Source organism: Petaurus breviceps, unplaced genomic scaffold (assembly GCF_028583685.1).
Source record: "Petaurus breviceps papuanus isolate PSGF00001 unplaced genomic scaffold, PetGlider_PUasm1.0 90903, whole genome shotgun sequence".
Taxonomy (NCBI): domain Eukaryota; kingdom Metazoa; phylum Chordata; class Mammalia; order Diprotodontia; family Petauridae; genus Petaurus; species Petaurus breviceps.
The window spans coordinates 13,391,566-13,411,310 of NW_027187376.1; the positions used below are offsets into that span (position 1 = coordinate 13,391,566).

At 40.6% G+C, this 19,745-nt stretch overlaps 1 protein-coding gene across 2 annotated transcripts in view; it reads left to right on the forward strand.

The window, feature by feature from the left end:
* Positions 1-15,042: 15,042 nt before the first annotated feature.
* KLF7 (KLF transcription factor 7) overlaps positions 15,043-19,745 on the forward strand; it is a 57,278-nt gene continuing 52,575 nt past the window's right edge. Inside the window, exon 1 of one of the 2 annotated variants that reach the window (XM_069075270.1) lies at positions 15,043-15,693. In XM_069075270.1, coding sequence (XP_068931371.1) covers positions 15,210-15,693 — 484 coding nt within the window. In that variant the 5' untranslated portion in view covers positions 15,043-15,209. The remainder of the gene's footprint in view (positions 15,694-19,745) is intronic. The other variant, XM_069075271.1, reaches the window with a different exon arrangement.

Genomic DNA, 19,745 nt, shown 5'->3' on the forward strand with positions numbered 1-19,745 from the left:
ATCTGTAAAGTGTTTAGCCAATTATATAAATGTTAGTGATTACCCTAAAGAGTGACTGATATGACAGATCATTTTCAGATTTGGGGAAAAGGACATTTGTAGGAAGCATAGCCCCCATGTTACTTTCCATGAAGATTTAAGATCTAGATAACCAACCAGATTTGATAGTGCTGGAGTATATATTGCCTGGTTTTTGTCTTGCCTTTTTTGGGATGCTTTCTGGAGAAGGCCTTTTCTATAAGTCTCTTGCCTGGTGAATCTTGGTTAGAGAGTTTAGTATATCTTTCAAAGTGTGTGATAAAAGGTTATTCCTTATCTTTTGACTTATGGTGCTCCTTGAGTCCACACAGTTGGTCTTGAGTAAAGCCTGGGGGATTCGACACTGTTGGCTTCTCTGTCCTACTGATATATGCCACAGGCTCTTTTTGTGGAGGAGGTTCAAGCCTGGCATGACCATGAAGCTCATGAAGATAGCAGATGCTGCTATGGGCAGTGAAACTCTCCTCCAGGCAGTGTCTCTGCTGGGGCTCCCATGCTGGGAAATTCTCAAGAGAGAAAACACATTTTCTTTACAGGGAATCTCTATTAGCCAAGGTGTTCCGGTATCTGATTCAGGTTAATTACTGATATAGTTAGGTTGGTGTTTTGCCACGGTTTCTATTCCAGTAAGCAGAACATTGGGGAAAAGTCAGAATTGGTATAGCAAGCCCCATTCAGAAAGGAATCCCTGATGTAGAAAACTGAAATAAATGCCTCTGTAGTAGACTTATCAAAAAAGATATTTTTGAATTGATTCCTAATTCAGATGCAACTTTAGACTTTGAATTCACCTAGGGTCCCAACCCTTGCTGTACACTTCAAGGAGAAAAATATATCATTTTTGAATGGAAACATTCTCTAACATGTGCTGGTGGATGTAGTGATTGAGGCCAGATCAGATTTAGAGCATCTGTAACTGTCCTCCTGTGCTTAAGGTCACTGTTTTCATGGGTCTTCAGAGTTCATTTCAAATCAGGGTGATGCACTTTAACCTAAATTCTATCGTGCATATGTATTAACCCTCCTTGGAGGTCAAAATGACTTTCCCCATCTATATTGGAAATTTGATTTTCTCCCTCATGCTGCTAATGCTGTCCTTATGCTTCTGGGATTTCCCCTTAGTGTGGGGGTGATGGTCTTTGAAAGTGTATGGAAATTGGTTCGGGCAGGAACAAAGGAAAGAGGAATTGCAGCGATGATTCAAATTAGTGTCTCTCTCTTTGAGAGCGTAGCACTTCTTCTGGTGTGAGTGTCAGCCGATATCATCAGACTTGTTCAGGGTTAAGTAAGGTTACAGAGCTATTGGGATCAGAACTTCCAGATCTCCTTTTGCTTAGTCCAGTGAATGATAACTCCCTTGTCAAGTTGAGTTGAATTGTTAATTTGAAATCCCTAGCATTGTAATGTGGTTCAGAAGTGGGGCAGACACAATTCACTCTTCCTGACATGATGGAATATTCAGCTTTCTCTTTCCTCTCACACCTCTTCCAAGGCAACATGTAAAAAAGGTTTTCTGTGGCCCTTTCGCTGAACAAAAAAAGTGATAGCTTGGGGACTCAAGGATCTAATGATAGACTTAGAGGGGGACATCTCAAGCGCCAATGAATAGCTTCTAACTTTCACTGCCAGTAGATGAACAAAAATAAATCCAACAGCCTATTGATATGGCTCCATGTAAGCACACGTTTAGTATTTTCACCCTCTATCCTAACCTATTTCAAGTGAGTACCCTCTTAATTAGATTTTGGATCCATTCCAGGTTCAATGCTTGAGGTTACATCGTATCTGAGTGGTTGTGGTTTGAGATAACTAGCCCCCTCTTAGCAGAAAAGCTCTGTTAGGTCAAATTCAAAAACATGGAATAAAATCGTCCTTTGTCTGAAAATCATGTAAAAATCATCAGACTGGACTAGGGCAGGTATTCCAAAAGGATCACACCTGAATCATCCTACAGAGTTGGAGTTGGTAAAATTCAGATGTTGGAGCTTTCCTGATATATGTTTTGGAATAGTCTTTCACGCTAAAAAGAATTATCTATGGGGGAGAGAATTCTGATTCATATACCCTGATTCTGTGATAAATACAAAAATGTAAGAAGAGGGTCAAGTTTCACTTTTTATCTATAGGTAATACTAACTAAGACTAACATTGTGGAGATCTGAAAGCCCCAAGCTGGGCTGAGCTTTTAACCAAGAGTCCCTCAGGATATAAGCACCTGGGGTCTAGGGGAGATGAGAAGGGGTTTGGGGCGTGTGTGCATGCCTGTTTTCCCCATCCCTACACGAACACCTTGAGTGCATGATGCAATACTAGCTTTTGTGGAGAAATGACCTCCGCACTTACTTGAAGTGAAGCAATTGGAAGAGACCAGAGGCCTTTGGGGTCAGTTCTGTACACAACTTGGTTTTGAGACAAGATTCCATTTTTAGTCAGACCTAACGAGTGTGAATGAGTGAATGTTTTCTACTTGCTCTATGTGAATAAAGTGAAGAGGTTTTTTCTTGGGTAGGAAGTTTTAGGTGAGAGAAACAATGACAGCTAGTCTCCATTTATCTCAGGGCAATTTTGATTGATTGTTATCAAGAATCCAGCACTCTGGTGAAGAGAGATGTTGGCATCTCCAGGCACTCCTGTTATTTTCCAACATGCAATGAGGTTCACAAAAAACGATTTTACCTTCCTTTCAATACGTCTTGATGCACTTTACAGGTAGAGGGGGGTGGTGTAACCCAAATTAAACAACTCCCCAAATGTTGGGACCCATTTGATCTGCAGTCGTAGTGCTAGAAGTTATACTGTTGATGGGATTGGCTTGCTGCTCACTAAGCCTCCAAAGCAAACTTTCTTAGACTCCATAATGCAACATCTATATATATTTGTTTTTCTGACTTTTCTGACCCCAGTTATTTTTTTTTTTGTGGGGGAGGGAATTCTTGACAAAGATACTAGAATGGTTTGCCATTCCCTTCTTTAGCTCATTTTACAGATGAAGAAACAGATAAACAGGGTTAAAGGACTTGCTTAAGGTCAAACAACGAGGATAGGTCTAAAGCCAGATTTGAGCTCAGGAAGATGAATTTTCCTGACTTCAGGCTCAGAATTCTATCCACTGTATCACCTAACTGACTGCATCTATGCAAACTTTGACCATTTTATATCAGCTAGTCAACAAACTTTTATTAATCACACATGTCACCGTGCTAGACATTGGGGATCTTGTTTTCTTGCTTTCTCATCTATCCCCTTTCTTTCTCTCTCTCTCTTTTTAAGCAATTGGGGTTAAGTAACTTGCTCAAGATTACATGGCCAGTTATTCTGTGTGGGTGTTAAGTATGTGAGGCCAGAACTGGGGCTGGTGCTCTTAGTCACTGCACCACCTGGCCGCCCCTCTTTTCTCTTTTTCTCTCCCTCTCTCCTGTTTGTCTCCTTTCCTTTCTCCTCTCTCCCCTTTTCTCTCCCCTTTCTCTCCTCTTTCCTCTCTTGTTTTCTCTCTCCTCCTGGCTCTCCTTTCCATTTCCCTCTCCCCCTTTTCTTTCTTTTCTTTTCTCTCCCCTTCTCTTCATCTTCCTTTTTTTTTAATCTCCCTTCTCTCTCTTCCCCTCCCCTTTCTTCTTTCTTTTTCCACTCTCTGTCATACTTACTACATCCTTGCAAAATGGAAAGATGTTTGAAATGTTTAAAAGTATTTAGCATTAAAAAGACAAGAAAATCCCACCTATGTTCCTTTACTGAAATGAAGCATAGCACAGTAGATAGAACACTGACCTTGGCATCAGGAAGATCTAGGACCTAGATTCTAGGTTCATTTCCCATCTCTGACACATACTAACTGGGTGACCCCAGAGAAGTCACATAACCTCTCAGTGCCCCAGCAGCTCTTCAAGACTTTAAATTGCAGAGAAGGAGCTGGCCAGAAAATTGGTAAAGGGAATTACTGGGAGCTCCCTAAGATGATGAAATCACAGAGAAAAAAAATGATCCTTTGTTACTTACTGCCATGTGAACTTCTGAAATCATGAACTCACAGGAAGAACTTTCCTCTTAACTAAAAGGCTTATAGACTCCTGGGGCTGGAAGGGGCCATGGAGATCTTCTGGTCCTGTTCCCTCATTTAAAAAAGGTGGAAACTGAAATGGAAACAAAGCTAGATTTGCCCAGAGTTGCCAAGTCAGTACCCAGAATTCCCAAGCAAGTGCCTTTTCTTCTAGCAATAGACTGTCAATAACTGAAATCTATCTGGTCTCCTGGAAATTTTTGAGGTGCTCAGTACAGTTCCTGGCACAGAGTAGGCACTTAATAAATGTTTGTCCATTTATTGTTGCTATGGGAGTCTGTGGTGGTCTTGCCTATTGCAGATAGGGAAGGGGCAAGATAGCTAATACTTTAGCTGAAGCTAGCAGCCCCGTGCTGAGTATATGTCTGTGTAAGTGAACATTTAAATGAACTTGTGTGTGTGTGTGTGTGTGTGTGTGTGTGTGTGTGTGTGTGTGATGATCCTAAGCTACATAAATCAGACCGTTCCCTAGAGGAACACACTCCCTGGTGAGAACTGGCTGCTTTTTGGTGTCTACAGTTCATTTGGTGCTATGCAGATCTCCTCACTTTGTGCCACCTTCTCTCTTGAATATCTCACCAAGAAGATGGGTAGGGATCATAGTTTTGAAAGCCTCACGGAGAAGATCACTACCCATTAAATTGCCTCTGTACTGAAAAGTCCCTTGGGACTGGAACCTGTTATTCCTGGGAAATCCAGTCTTTGTGTGTATGTCCAAGTGTGTTTTTAGTGAGGATGAAATTGTATGTGTAATTTTGGGGGGGAGTGGGAGTGGGGGAGGGATGAAAGCTAGAAGGAGGTGGAGAATGTGTACTTAATTAACCCGACCAAAAAGGGAATAACAATATCTTGGGAGGGAGTGAATGAAACTGGCTTATTTAAAAAATACCAACAGCCTGAGTCAGCCTGTGCTTGCGATTTGGAAGAGGAAGGGGGAGGTGATGTCATGTGTTCGGCATGCTCCCCCTTGTCTAGCTAAGTGCAAAGGGATTTGGGGAGTTGGGCTGAGGGGAGCTCTGCGTGTATTTGTGTGAGGGAGAGAGTGTCTCAGCTCCTTGAAGTTAGCAGCAGGCAGGGATGGGGAAAGGGGTAGGGACAAGGGTAGTAAGAAGAAAAGAGTATTAATAACGCCTTGTCAGCTTGCCCTGTTGTTAACGGTTTTTTTTTTTTTTTAACATGAGTTGATTTGCATGAAGACTTTATAGGCTGTTAATGTTTGTTTATTTCCCTTGGAAAAGCATGGTGGGGGAAGGGAGGAGTTGGATGAGGAGTGTGTCTGTGTGTTTTATTTTTGTTGTCAAATTCGGTTTTCCATTTTGGGAGAGGGTGGTGGGCTCTGCTGGTTTGGAATTTCAACCAGGGCTGCCTTCCCCACCCCCACCTCCAAGAGGCAGGAGGCAAGATGTGGCCAGCTGGTGTCTTGAACTGACACAGGTGCAGAGGCTGTGGGGGGTGGGGAACCAAGAATAATTACAGGTTTCTGAAGCATCAGGCCTCGCCTGACAAGGGCTCATCGAGAAAACTGTTCTTTATGGAAAATTAATGGTGAAGCTGGGAAAAAAAAAAAAGAAAACAAAACAAAACACTACACACAAAAAACTGGTCAGGGCCATTGTTGCTCTTGGGAAGTCATCCTTCCTTAAAGGGATCGGCTCTTCAGAAGTCTTTAGGCCAGAATGAAGAGGAAAGATAGAGTCCTCTCCTTCTGGAGCCGGAACCAATTGACTCTGTCACTAGGCTGAATGGACTCATCCTCTGGGAGTTTCTCTCCCATCCACATTTTGTCTTCCTTTTTTCTCTCTCCCTTCATCTCAGATTCCAAGATTAAGTTTATTTTCTCACTGGTACCTTTTTCCCTTTCCTTGTAGGATGGGTTCTTACATTAGAATAAAATATTTATGCTGTATTTGCCTCATCAAACATACAGGAGAAAGTTAAAAGACAGGAAGGAGAGAACTGTCAAAGGCTCGTTCTTTGTTTGGCTAGTAACAGATGGGCCTTTGCTCCAGTGGTCCTAAATTTCATACTAAGACCAGAATGGGTCTGGTTCTGGTGAGGATATTATTCAATCTTTATCTGTTTATATAATACAGAAATAGTATAATCTACAAGCATATACCAGTGAAAGTTTTTTTTTTTGTTTTGAATTCTGGAATTAGTCAAGTTACCTGGCACCTAGAATCTTTCTTTTTCTTTTTTTCCCCCTGGTTCTAAAAAGCAGTGAGTGACTGGTGTTGTTTCTGATTTATAGACATGTAGGAATTGCATATCATGGGGAAGAATTTGAGAACCCTTTCTTGGTCATCCCTAAAAAGCCACAGCTGAAAGAACAATGAACCAGCTGAGGAAACAATTGTGTAGGACAGTGGGCCATCTCCTTTTCTCCGAAGTGGACTTTTTTTTCTACTTGATACATTGAAGAATCTGTGGATTTATTGGTATGGGTCCACCCCTCCTCATATTTCTATTTACTAAGATTCTGTGATCTCTCTGTGCATACACGGTCTTACTGACATGAGGATTCCTTCTACCAGTGAAGTTAAAACATAATATACTTTTCTTCCTAGTGAAAGTCTTGTTCATTTTTTCCCCTAAATCTTGTAGAGAACATTATACCAATGAGCCAGTTCTTTTAACGTATATTTCTGTAACGCAGGGAAGCAGGATGTTGTTTGTCCTTCGTTCTTGAAGAGGACCATGACATCAGTAAGAAGATGTCATGGCTTACAAGTGAATTACAAGAGTCGGAATGGAGTAGTGACTGGATAGAGGGCAGGACTTGGAGTCACAAAGACCATTTCAGAGTCTCACTGTCTGTGATGTTGGGCATATATTAAAAACTCTGTATCTCAACTGCCTTATCTGTAAAGTAGGGGTGGGGTGGGAGTTTGACCCATAGCTTTCTAATGTTCCTTCTAGCTCCAAATCTATGATCCTATTAAAGAGGGAGATGGTTAATTTCAGAGTGACTTTGGGGGATGGGGAAGAAAATTGGCCAACTCTTCAAACTACCTGAATAGACATGTTAAGTATATATGTTAAAATGTAAAGCAAACCAAAATACCAATATTGGGTCGAGCCAGAGCTAGACCCAAACCTTTAAAACTGCTGCTTCCTGTTTTGGGCAGAATTCTATGCCGGTACAACTTGCTCTAATACCTAATGCAAACTCTTTGGTTCAGGCCTCGCTTCAGAGTGGCACCTAAGGACATATTGTCAGGTTGTGGTCCCAGCTGGATGTCTGAAGTATGGCCTTGGTCACTATCCTCTTCCTAGAACCCAAGTTCCACATGTTTAAAAGTAAAAGGACTGAAAAAACAACAACAATAGAACAAACCAACAAAAGGGGGGGGGGGCGGCTAAGTGGTGCAATGAATAGAGCACCAGCCCTGGAGTCAGGAGGATCTGAGTTCAAATCCAGCCTCAGACACTTGACACACTTACTAGCTGTGTGACCTTGGGCAACCCAATTGCCTTGCCTTCCCCCCTCCAAAAAAAAAAAAGTAAAAGGATTGAATTATATAGGCTCCAGGTTTTGGGAGGCTATGAAATCTTATTTATTTATTTATTTATAACACAATTGGGGTTAAGTAACTTGCTCAAGGTTACATGGCCAGGTATTTCTGGGTGGGTGCTAAGTGTCTGAGCTGGATTCGATCCCAGGTCATCCCGACACTAGGGCCGATGCTCTTACTTGCTGTGCTACTTGGCCACCCTGATGCTATGAAATCTTGAAGGATGCAATGGGACAATTATTTAAAACTGATTTGTACCAGAAAAGAGATATACTTTCAATGAACTGTTTCCCTTTTTACCCTGCTCCCCCCTTCTCCTAACTCAAGGAAAGGGGACAAAACCCACAGGAACAATTTTGAAAACAGTTCTGGGAAAAGAACATGCTGGAGCAGCTTTGATAAAGATTTCAGCATTTTCATGTTTACATTGGACTAAATTAATGTTCACAACATTGTTTCTCAGATTTTGCAAATTACCAAAGGGAAAATGTAAATTCAGTTTCAGTTCAAGCAACTAGTTGATGTGAGAAGCTATCTGAAGAAATGCAGCCTTACATTGGTTACAATACTGTGGTTATTCTGCGGAGTTCAGCAGTTCTGACAGTAATGTGTAATGCTATTGTACCTCTGGGGTGTACTATAGATGGTTTTGTGTATTTCCTCCCACCTGATAGCTTAAAAAATGCAGTAAGAAGAACACCTCACTAGGATATTACTTGCTTATCCATGGTTCCTAAAGGAATCTCATTTTCTTCTGACCTTCTGCTCAATATCTTCTGGTAATGAAAGTCAAAAGAAAAGTTGCTTAGCTTTTGGTTTTTAAAATGTCCCAGAAAATGATTCCTTAGTTTTGCATAGCTTATTATAACTAATTTATAGCCACAATATGTGGATATATGATATATATATATATGGATCTCTCTCTCTTTCTATATGTATATATTTATATGTACACACACACACACTCACACACTCAATATGGGGTAGATCAATATTAACACCACTTGTCCCCCAACCTGGTTTTAAAATCCTTGACCTGAGACACAAGAAGGTTAGATGACAGTTTCCCCAGCTATATATCTAGTCCTAAACATCTCTGGGATTCGGGGTCTGGGATCTAAGTTACTCTATAGTCCTGTGACAGAAGACTGTGACATCTTTGTGTAAAGGTCATTTAGACATATTAATGATTTTATCTCCCTGGGGGAAAATGGTAGCTGACCTCAACAAGTATTTACCATTCTTCCCACTTCAGTTCCAATTCTAATAACTATAAATACCTGTGTAAGGAGGAAGGGAGGTGGGTGAGGTAAGTTTCTACCAGAAACCAGATTAGATTTCATGAGGAATACAAGAAGGACCTAAATGCAAGTCAGATGGATTAGAGGTTTGTAAAGTAAGGGGTATATGGTTAGATTCAGGGGTTCCATGAACTGGGATGGGAAAATAATTACATGTTTATTTTCATTAACCTCTAATCACAATTAAGCATTTCCTTCAATTATTTAAAAATATTATTCTAAGGAAGAGTTCATGACCAAAAAAGGTTAATCTGTGGTGTAAAGTAAACAGACAATTTGCTAATAGGAGTTAGAGAAGACAAAAAAATGTGCCTGAGATTTTAGTAAATATCAACCCTAAAGTTCAGGAGAGTTGAGATTTGGTTCCCTATGTTAATTTCATCTTTCCATTTTAGACGCCCTCGAGGATCTCAAAGCACAAAAAAGTAAATTAATTGTCATCATACACCCCAGGAGAAAGGTATGGGAAAGCCAGGGATTAGTCCCTCTGTTTCTGTATTTCAGACTCACTTGGGGTTGTGGCACCAAGGCTAACCACTCAGGGCAGAACTGCTAGTAATAAAGGACCTAAAGGAATCCCTTAGGAGATCAAACCTTCAGGTGCTGTTTACTCAGGCAAAGTGCAATTATATGGGCTAACATTCAGCCCAGGAACCACTGCTCATGCCTTATTCCTCTTTGCTGGATGTGTCTTCAAGTCAGTCATGCTCTATGTCTGAGGAGAGGACCAGAAGATCTAGCTGACCCAAGAGCCAATAAGAGGCCATATTATCGGCCATCATATATTCCGTATCCCTCCATTTCCCTCCAGCTGTCTCACAAGATATCTCTCCACTCCTAGGGTTTGGTCCCACATTTCTTCAACTAGGAGTATGTGGAAGCAGGATTATGTGTATAAAGCCCAGCAAAGGACTGCCAGATAACTGCAGATTGATTATAAATTGTAGGCACTGGTTAGATGGGACTTTTGCTATATTAACTCTGGATTACTTCAGTGAAATTCAATAGTAAGATTCAATTCTTTTGATTTTTATTTATGAGCATCTCACTTGGGTATATTTCCGGTGAGGCACTTCCTTAGTTCAACAGAACAGAAATTTTCAACTATTGATTGAATGACTGTTGACTTAATGGGTAGGTCTGGTACAACATCAGAATGATAGCTTTGAATTCACCTGTGTGTATCTCTTTTGAAAAGCACAAGGGTAAATACACCAAACCCCTTAGTGTGGACACAGTGGGGTTGCAGGCTATTTTTACACTACATAGGGCCTTCAGTAGTATGAAAATTTCTGTGTTTCAAGCATCATACTAACCAAATGTGGAGAGTCAGGAAGGTTAGCAGGGATATGTTATAAATGTTTAACAAAAAGTTCTGAAAAAATAATGTATGCAGGACACACTTTTAAATTTAATCTTCATTATTGACATTTTATCCATCACTTTAAGTTTAAACAATCAATAAAACATTAAATCAAGCCTCAGTTTGTGGCATTCTCCAATTTCTAAGGTATAAATGCTCACACTGAAAATTTCAACAGTGTGTTTAAGTTGGTTTCCACACTTAGAGGTATACTTATACTTAGAGGTAACATAGGATGATATAGTTATTTTTCACTACAAAAAGTGTCTTGGCTTTGTGATGTAAATATTTAATTCTAGGCAATATCAAATTTTGGTGTCATTTGGCATAGGGACATATCATTTACAACCCTATTAGATTCAAACTTCTCTTAAATCCTCTCATTTCCCTCCACTTTTTGGAGCTGAAGCAATTACTAGACCAATTCTTCCTTAACCTATTCCCAATACTTTTTAGAACATCATCTCATTCTCATCTAAGGTATATACCTGTTCTTTGACTAGAGTTGCAAAAGATTTTTTAAAAAAAATCTGACAATTTAACATCTAAATTCTAACCCACTTATCCCAAACTCTATTTTATTTGAAACCTGTTACCATCTTTTTTTTTAACATCTTGTCACTTACCCCCAGTAAACAATCATTGTTGAGTATTATCAAGTTTACTTCCAAAATAAGTACCAAGTGCATTTCCTCCTTTCCATTTCCACTGCCATCACCTTATTTTAGGCTCTCATTTCAGCTCCTAAATTATTTCCCCCTGTTGTCAGTTTCTTTTCCCCCTTTATGCTTCCTCTAGATTAATCATAGATCAAATGTCATTCCATTGATTTCCAAACCATCAATAACTCCTTATTTCCTAATAGTTAAATTTGAAATTCTTTTTTTTTTTTTTTGCCTTTTGGAGGGAAATTGGGGTTAAGTAATTTGCCCAAGGTTACACGGCTAGTGTCTTTGTGTGTGTGTGTGTGTGTGTGTGTGTGTGTGTGTGTGTGTGTGTCCAGAACCAAACTTGGGTCCTTGGGTCCTCCTGACTCTGGGGCCTGTGCTTTACTCACTGCACCACCTAGCTGCCCCAAATTTGAAATTCTTTACCAGGCATTCAAGACCCTCCAATCTACCTTTGGATCTTTACCTCTCCTTTAATAGTCATTGCTTGAGTTAGTCTGGTCTACACTCTTCCCTTACCTTTTACTTGCCATTCCCTATGTTTGGAACACTCTCCCTCCCTCCCCCACCCATTCCTACATCTTCAAATGCTACCCATCCTTCAAGACACAGCTCATGAGCAACCTCCTCCATGAAATCTTTTGTGAATCTCCACCCCCCTAATGCAGAAATGATCTTTCCTTCTTCATAACTTTTATAGCATCTTGTTTGTACCCTTTAAGCAATTACCATATTCCCTGATGCATCAAGGACAGGGACCATATCTTTTTTATTGTGATGCCTCCCACAATATCAAGCATAGTGCTGGGTATATAGCAAGTACTTGATAAAAGTTTGCTGGATCAACCCATGATACAAAACCTATTCACAACTCTCAAAGAAATTACAGTCTTGGGGTACTGAATGGATAACACAAATGTTTAATGTTAACTTCAAAAAGGTATTTTGGGAATATTATTGCATTGTATTGTGGCACCTATAACTTGTATTATGAATGAAAGGAGGATTAACTGATAATTAAAGGACTGATTTTTAGGCAATTTGGTATGAGAAAAAGGAAAGAGAAATGAAGATGTAAAGGAAAACATAGAAAGTGAAAGGAAGTTTTAGGGATAACAGTAGAGGTATTTGGGGAATTTGGTGAAGAAAATTGAAGCATAGAGTAATTGTAATTTACAGTGAAATGAATATAGGCTTGAACTGAAGCTTTTTGGTGTTTATAGTATGCAAACTTGGATGGTGGGAGAGGGTTATACATTTTTGTTTGATTTCATTTTATTCCCCTGTTCCAAGAGAGAGGTTAGCTCTTGCTCAGAATAGGAAAGCTGAGCAAATTTGCTTTTTGATTTGAGCTGGGGGTGGAGGGAAGGTGGGAGGGATGAGCTGGATAATTCCCATTGGAGCTTTTGCACTTAACAGAAATGGTGGGTATGATATCAGCAATGCTTGTGCCTTTGAGATCAATAAGGGAGTGCTGGGCTTGATCCAACCAGTGCCTGGTCCTCAGTAGCAAGCAAGCAAGAGGACTTACTGCTTATGTTTTAGATTGAAATGATCAAACCAATGAAGAGAAGGTTTCTTTAATGGAGAAGTAGAGTGATTGGCACCTGTATTAGGAATGTGACTATTGGAAAAAAGGGTCAGGGCCATTTTGGCAATGTGGCTTAGGCAGAATTTTCAGGTGTGAGATTCCAGCCTGAATGAGGAGAAAGAGTTAAAGATGACAGCTGCTAGCAACCAAGATGATGCCTCATTGAGCTAGATAGACACATTCCAGGATCAGATAAAAACAACAACTAAAACAAACAAAAAACCCCAAACAGACCCAGAACAAACCCAGAACCCAGATCAAAATCTGTTGTCTCCAGGAAAATCTCTGCTTAATTCTCACTACTTATCCCTTATGCATTTGTAAAGTTTTGGATCCCAAGACCTTCAAGGACAAGGATAAGTGATCTTTATTCCTCCTCCTTAAACTTTTTCCTACCAAATGCCTGGAGGTGATGTTATTAATACCAGTGTTAATAGTCGTATTAGAAGAATGCTGTGCACACTACGGGTGTTGAATGAATATTGGAATCACTTATTTATGCATAATCTTTTTTTCTTTTTAAGTAACAATGATGCCCAAAGGCAGCTCAAAGCTCAAATCTGGTCTCCTTATCTAATAATGCAGAGTTCTACCAGAAGTTTGATTTTTTTTCTCTCCCTTTGCTTTATCTTTGTAAATGTCACCAAAAATAGAGACATATTTAACTTGTTGACAGGTACATTACAGATTAGATAAATGATTGAGAATAAAAGCCTGAAGACAGAACATCCGATTAAAAAAAAAAAGGTTTGATAGAAGGAATATGGAAATATAGTGGCAGTCTACTCCCTCCCCCTCCCTAATTTTTTGTTATAAATATCTGACTGTGGTAGTTCTACATTTGGTCATATGTAAGCAGATTGACATGAAGGCTGTAAATTGCTAATCACCATTAAAGAGCTGGAAGGGACCTTAGAAATTGTGTACTCAACCTTATTTTATAGCTGAGGAAACTGAAACCCAGAGAGGTTGTGATTTGTCTAAAGTCATCCAGGTTGTCAGTTATAAAACTAATATTTGAATCTAGGACCACTTAATTCCAAATCCAGATTATTTTCTATTTGTAACAATTTCATTTTGTTTCCAGGGTAGAAACTCTTTTCATATTTTATAACTGATACCTTCAGTCTTAGATGATCTTAGAGCGCTTGCCCATAGTCACATAGGTATGGGATTTGAACCCAGATCTTCCTGACTAGGAAGGCTTAGATTTCTTTCTGTTGACTATACTAATGCCTCTCAATGTTGTAGAAGCATGCAGAAAGTCTCTTGTTGATTTCCCCTCACCCTTTAAAAATAACAACCAAGGAGGGGTTTTAGGACACAAATTTGGCCATTCCTTAAAAGTCCATTTTGAGCTATTCTAAAGATTTGGGCTTAATGATTCAAGATTTGCAGATATTATGAAGCATTTTGGATTTTTCTTTTCTTATACTATTAAATCTTATGAGAGATGGAGCTTTGGGTTTTGTTGAGACCAGTCTTTACCAGATCTCTTAACTGTGTATGAAGTTATTTCATAATGTGGTTAGAGGCTCCAAGCCAGGGGTGGGGAACCTGTGACCTTGAGACTACATGTGGTCCTCTAGGTCCTCAACTGTGGCCCTTTGACTCAATCTGCTTGGACTGGCCACACTTGAGGATGTAGAGGGCCAGATGTGGCCTCAAGGACAGGATTCACACTCACATACAATGCTGCTGCAAAGCATGTTGCAATTGTATTTGGAAACAATGCCTCTAGAAGTATCAATGCTATATCTGTCATAGTATCTGCAAAAGCTACTCTTTAAAAATGATTTGGAGTTTCAGTTGGAGAATATTGGTAGAAATATGACATTGGTTGAGAGAAAACAGAGAAACATGATTTTTATTTTTGTTGCCTGCTTAATAGCTACTTTGAAGGAGAATGTTGGACAATAGCAAGGCTTTCTCTTACTATGGTGGGTTTTTAATTTGATTTCCCTACTTTTTGTTCACACGGGAATGACCTCCAACAAGTCCTTTGAACTTGTGCACATTATTTCATCTGCAAAATGGGCTTATCTGTTTTATCTCCATACATTCTATGGGGCACCATAGAAATGTAAAATTATTAGCTATAAAATGAGGCCCTTAGATTAACTGATCTCCGATCTTTCTTTTAGCTCTACCAAATGTTGATTTGGTGATTTTTAATGATGGTGGATGGCTCTGAACTGGATTAGAAGGGAGATTATCTCTTGTCGGTTCACCTCCAACACTATCGTGCTGACTGATCTTGAGAGAGTTAGCTAGCCCTTCTGAGCCTTCATTTCCCCATCCAGGTAGTTGGGATAATGGCATCTGACCTGGTATAAGCCTCTGGAAATTAGCACGAGAGCCTTCAAGGAGACTGAGGATGTTAGGCCTTATTAATAAATAAAGAGACTGCTCTGGTTCCAGCTATGGTATATTTTCTTGTAATTTCTTCCTTTGCCTTCTGCTAGCATGTAGGCTTGTGGTGTTCTTTGCTTCTGATAGCTGTTTCTTTCCCTCCTCCTCCCCTTTTGTAGACATGCCTCGAATTGGAACGCTACTTGCAGACAGAGCCCAGGAGGATCTCAGAGACTTTTGGAGAGGACTTGGACTGTTTCCTTCATGCCGCTCCTCACCCAAGCATTGAGGAAAGCTTCCGGCGCCTGGATCCCCTCCTGCTCCCCATGGAAGCTTCCACGTGTGAGAAAAGCTCTGCAGTGGACATTCTGCTCTCCCGGGACAAGTTGCTATCTGAGACCTGCCTCAGCCTGCAGCCTCCAAGTTCCTCCTTAGATAGCTACGCAGCAGTCAACCAGGCCCAGCTCAATGCAGTGACCTCATTAACGCCTCCTTCCTCCCCTGAGCTCAGCCGCCATTTGGTCAAAACCTCACAGACTCTCTCAGCTGTAGATGGCACAGTGACATTGAAACTGGTGGCCAAGAAGGCCTCACTTAGCTCAGTAAAGGTGGGAGGGGTGGCAGCCGCGGCCGCAGTGGCATCAGCTGGGGCCATAAAGAGTGGACAGAGTGACAGTGAACAAGGAGGGATAGGGGCTGACGCATCCCCTGAAAACAAGAAGAGGGTTCACCGTTGTCAGTTTAACGGGTGCCGGAAGGTTTATACAAAAAGCTCCCACTTAAAGGCCCACCAGAGGACTCACACAGGTAGTGGTACAAGTAGGACACATGTGATTTCTCTCCTTTTTTCCTCCTTTAGCCCCATAGTGTAATGGACCTACTCTTATTCTGAGGCTTGTTACTCCATAGGCTATTTCTGAGGACAATGGCAGTGGGAGGTGGGAGGTGAGAGAATGGAATGGTTGGCTTTTTGGTGCCAGATGTCAAGATGCCCCATGTTCTAGAGGTGGCATTAGGCTTGATATTAGGAACCATTTCCTACAATAAGGTCTATCCCAAAGTATAATTGTGCTGCCACCAAAGGTACTGAATTCCATTTCTCTAGAGATCTTTGAGTGACTTTTTATCAAGATTGTAGGTATAGGTTGGACCACTAGAAGGTCTCTGAGGTTATTTAGGGGGTCACTGGACACTGTGGCTATGAAATACCTTCATAAATTTGGTGGGGTTGATTCTTTATGATTAGATTTAGGCAATCTGTCCTTTTCAAAGAAGGAAGCAGCAGTAATCTAGCTATGTAATCCACTGTAGTCATCTAGCTGCTGTTATTCTATGGTCTCTTTATGTATTTAGACTTTGTTATTAATTTAACTTGATATGTATGTGATTATAGAATTTCAGCCATTGTATTTGGTTTGGTTTATTTTTATTTATTTTTTGGTTGGAGGCATCCTTCCATGAATTCACTATTAAAAGAGAGACCTAGGGTTTTACTAGCCCCAGTTCCTCCAGCAATTCTGATTTTTATCACTCACCAACAGCAGGGGAGTTTCATTAGATGTGATCATTCTGTAATTAATTGGCATTTCCTCTTTTGCATTGTTCTCTTGCTTTTGCTTTACTGGGAGATGGTAAGATAGCTTTATAATGAGCTTGTTATTACAAAATTGCTAACATGTGCCTGTATTGCAATGTGTGTGGCATGGAGGGGTCAGTATATTTCAGTAGGACCTCCTTGGTATAGGTAGACTAGAAGCCAGATTGATCTTTTTTTTTTGCCTTTTGGAGGAAAACTGGGGTTAAGTAACTTGCCCAAGGTTACACAGGTAGTGTGTGTGTGTGTGTGTGTGTGTGTGTGTGTGTGTGTGTGTAACCGAACTCGGGTCCTCCTGACTCCGGGGCCGGAGTTTTACTCACTGTGCCACCTAGCTGCCCCCCAGATTGATCTTTTAAGCTAAATAATATCATAGTTAAACTAATATAGTATGGTTTACCCAAAACCAGAGTGCATTTATTCCTGTAAAGAAGATGTTGAAATCCTCTAGTGAGTGTATTTTCAGGGATCTTGTAAGAGCCACCAGTGGTGGTCACCAGTGGCATAGTGATGGTCACCAGTGGCATAGTGATGAATGTCCTAGGCATCACCTTAATCAAGACTATCAAGTGATAGTCTTTGTGACCAAGATAGTCAGAAAAGAAACAAAATCATATATGGGTTAGGAAGAGGATGAAGTGAAGAGGGGCGGCTAGGTGGCACAGTGAATAGAGCACCGGCCCTGGAGTCCAAAGGACCTGAGTTCAAATCCGGCCTCAGACACTTAATACAAAAACTAGCCATGTGACCCTGGGCAAGTCACTTAACCCCAATTGCCTTCCAAAAAGCAAAAAAAAAGGAAAATAAAGTAAGAGGATGAAGTATATGGAAAAAATTGGGTGGACAACTCAAAGGTGATTGGTCAGTTAGTATTGGGAGCACTCTTTGGTGCAACTCATGGGACTAATCTCAGAGAAGCAGTTCTGGGACTTACAGAACTTGTCCCAACCAAATGGCATTGGCCTTTTATTTGAAATTGGTCTCTTTCAAAGCTTTTAGGCAGGAGAGAATATGACATATTTTATAATGTAGGGCATAATACATAGCAAGATACAGCTATAATGTTTGACCTCTAAATCTTTATCACAGGGACACTGGGATGAGCCGCATCTGATATTGTTCCTTTGCCAGCAAAGGACTGGGACATATGCCCCTCTAAATCACAGCCTTAATTTCCCATATGGCTCACGGTTGGTGTAAGTCTTCTTGGGAGGCATACTTTTATAATGCTGTAGGCTCATCAGAAGAGTGACCTTCATGCTTGCCGTTGAATGGTTGATTTAGTTACTAGATTTCAGGGTCTGAACTTTCTTCTGTCTAGACCAAAACTATCTCTGTTGATTCTCTATCTCTTGTTGTTCTTAGTTATTTCTTTTTCTTATAACAACTTTATTCTCAATTTTTTTTAGTCTTTAGAGTCAATGATTAAAATATTGAGGAGACGCTGAATTGTTAGCCAACTTGACATCCTAAGCTATCTCATCTTGCTTCCTCTTCAGTGACTTGAAGGAGACAGGAGGAAAAGTTGGAGGAGTAAGTTGGAAAAAGGGCATAGGTGGTTCCCACATATGTGCAGAATTTGTGATTATGGACCTAGATCCAGTAAAATCCAATTGCTATGAGTGACAGTCCTGGAGTGGTCATATCAGCAAGAAAACTTTGGAAAGCAAAGATCCTTTCCTTACCTGTCACAGGTCTTAAAGAAACAAACACATACTCTAGAGGTTCAGGATTTACTTACTCACCTTGAAACTTTGGATGCAGAGCCACATCCCACAGTGGGAGGCAGAACTAGAGAACTATTTCCCACATTGGCAACTCATTTCAGTGTAAAATCAAGGACTGGTCAGGGATTACTGATGCTTGAAAGGTGGCATGCCTCTTGGAACCCAGAGTACACACACAATGGGATGGTAAGTTAGCATTAGGGGAGTTTGCTAAATTAGTTTGCTAAATTTGCTAAGTTAGATTTGCTAATCCAGGTAAAATGCTAAAGTTGTTTTATCCCTCCCTTCCCTCAGAGCCCCCACAATTGTGTCCTACTTTTCAGTAAAAACTGAGTGGGAGATGGTGACCCAGGCTAGACTGCCAATGAAAATGAATGATGAGTCACCCCTCATCAGTAGAATGTGTTTTGGTATCTATTAATGGTCCATTGAAGTTGTAGTGGTCTTTAGCAATACTGATGGCTTTATCCTCTGAAGAAAAGAGAAAGTTATCACTTTGTATCCCGGAGAAACAGTTTGCCTGTGAAACCTTCCTCAGGGGAAAAATCTTTAGAAGGAAGGATAGGTGTCTGAGAGCAAAGAGAGAGAATTAATTCAGGCTAAATGGATGGGAATGCAAAGTATTTATTTGGATTTGGTGTGAATGGGGCACAGGGGGAACTGAAAAAAAGGTGATAATTTATGTGGTGTAGATGAACCAAGAATAATGGAGGAAGTGTGAAGGATGGAATTAAATTAAATCCAAACATAGATCAGGAAAGAGGAGAGTAAAATTTGGAGGGGAGAGGGACACCAGTACATGGCAAAGGGGATTCTGGAAAGAAAAAAAAATCTGCTGATATAAGTGAGAAATGCAGGGAGAGCTGCTGACCAAATGTTTGGAGGAGGTTAAAAAAGCTGAGCAGGATAGATTGGTTCTGGTTGGGTAGAGATTTAATCCAGCCACTCTAACCCAGGGCTCCCATGAATTCAATATTGACTGTTCTAGCCTCTTCCTCTCTTGGAAGTGTAGGCAGAGAGGGCCACCCCTGAAGAGGAGGGGATGGGGAGAGGTAAAGAAGTTTTTGATTGGTTTCTAGAAGCACATAGAAGTATGGCAAATACCTTGGGCCTTGAGATCCAGGAAGTAGTTGGAATAAATAAGGACACGTGAGGCTTTCCCTGGCCCCTGTACAAACAAAGAGTTCCAATAAATCACCAATATTGATGATTTGCTTACCTTGGGGATTTAAGAACTATTTGTTTTAATCTCTATAAAGATAGCATTCACTGCCCTGGCAAGGATGTCTCTCTCTGTGTGGCAGGCTCCTTCTAGGTTGATTCTTTCAAACTCTCTGCCATGGAGGAGGCCAGACAATGAAGTTAAATGAATTTTAAAGGCAGGAAAATGTCCAACCTAATGTCCAAGGCATTAATACTAGTTGGCCATGGAAGTGGGAGCGGGGAGAGGTGAAGGAGCCAGGTCAGAAATGGGACAAAAGAGGTAATAGACCTCTGTAAAATAAAGTTCATGCAAATGGAGACATGGTTTAGTCTTCCTT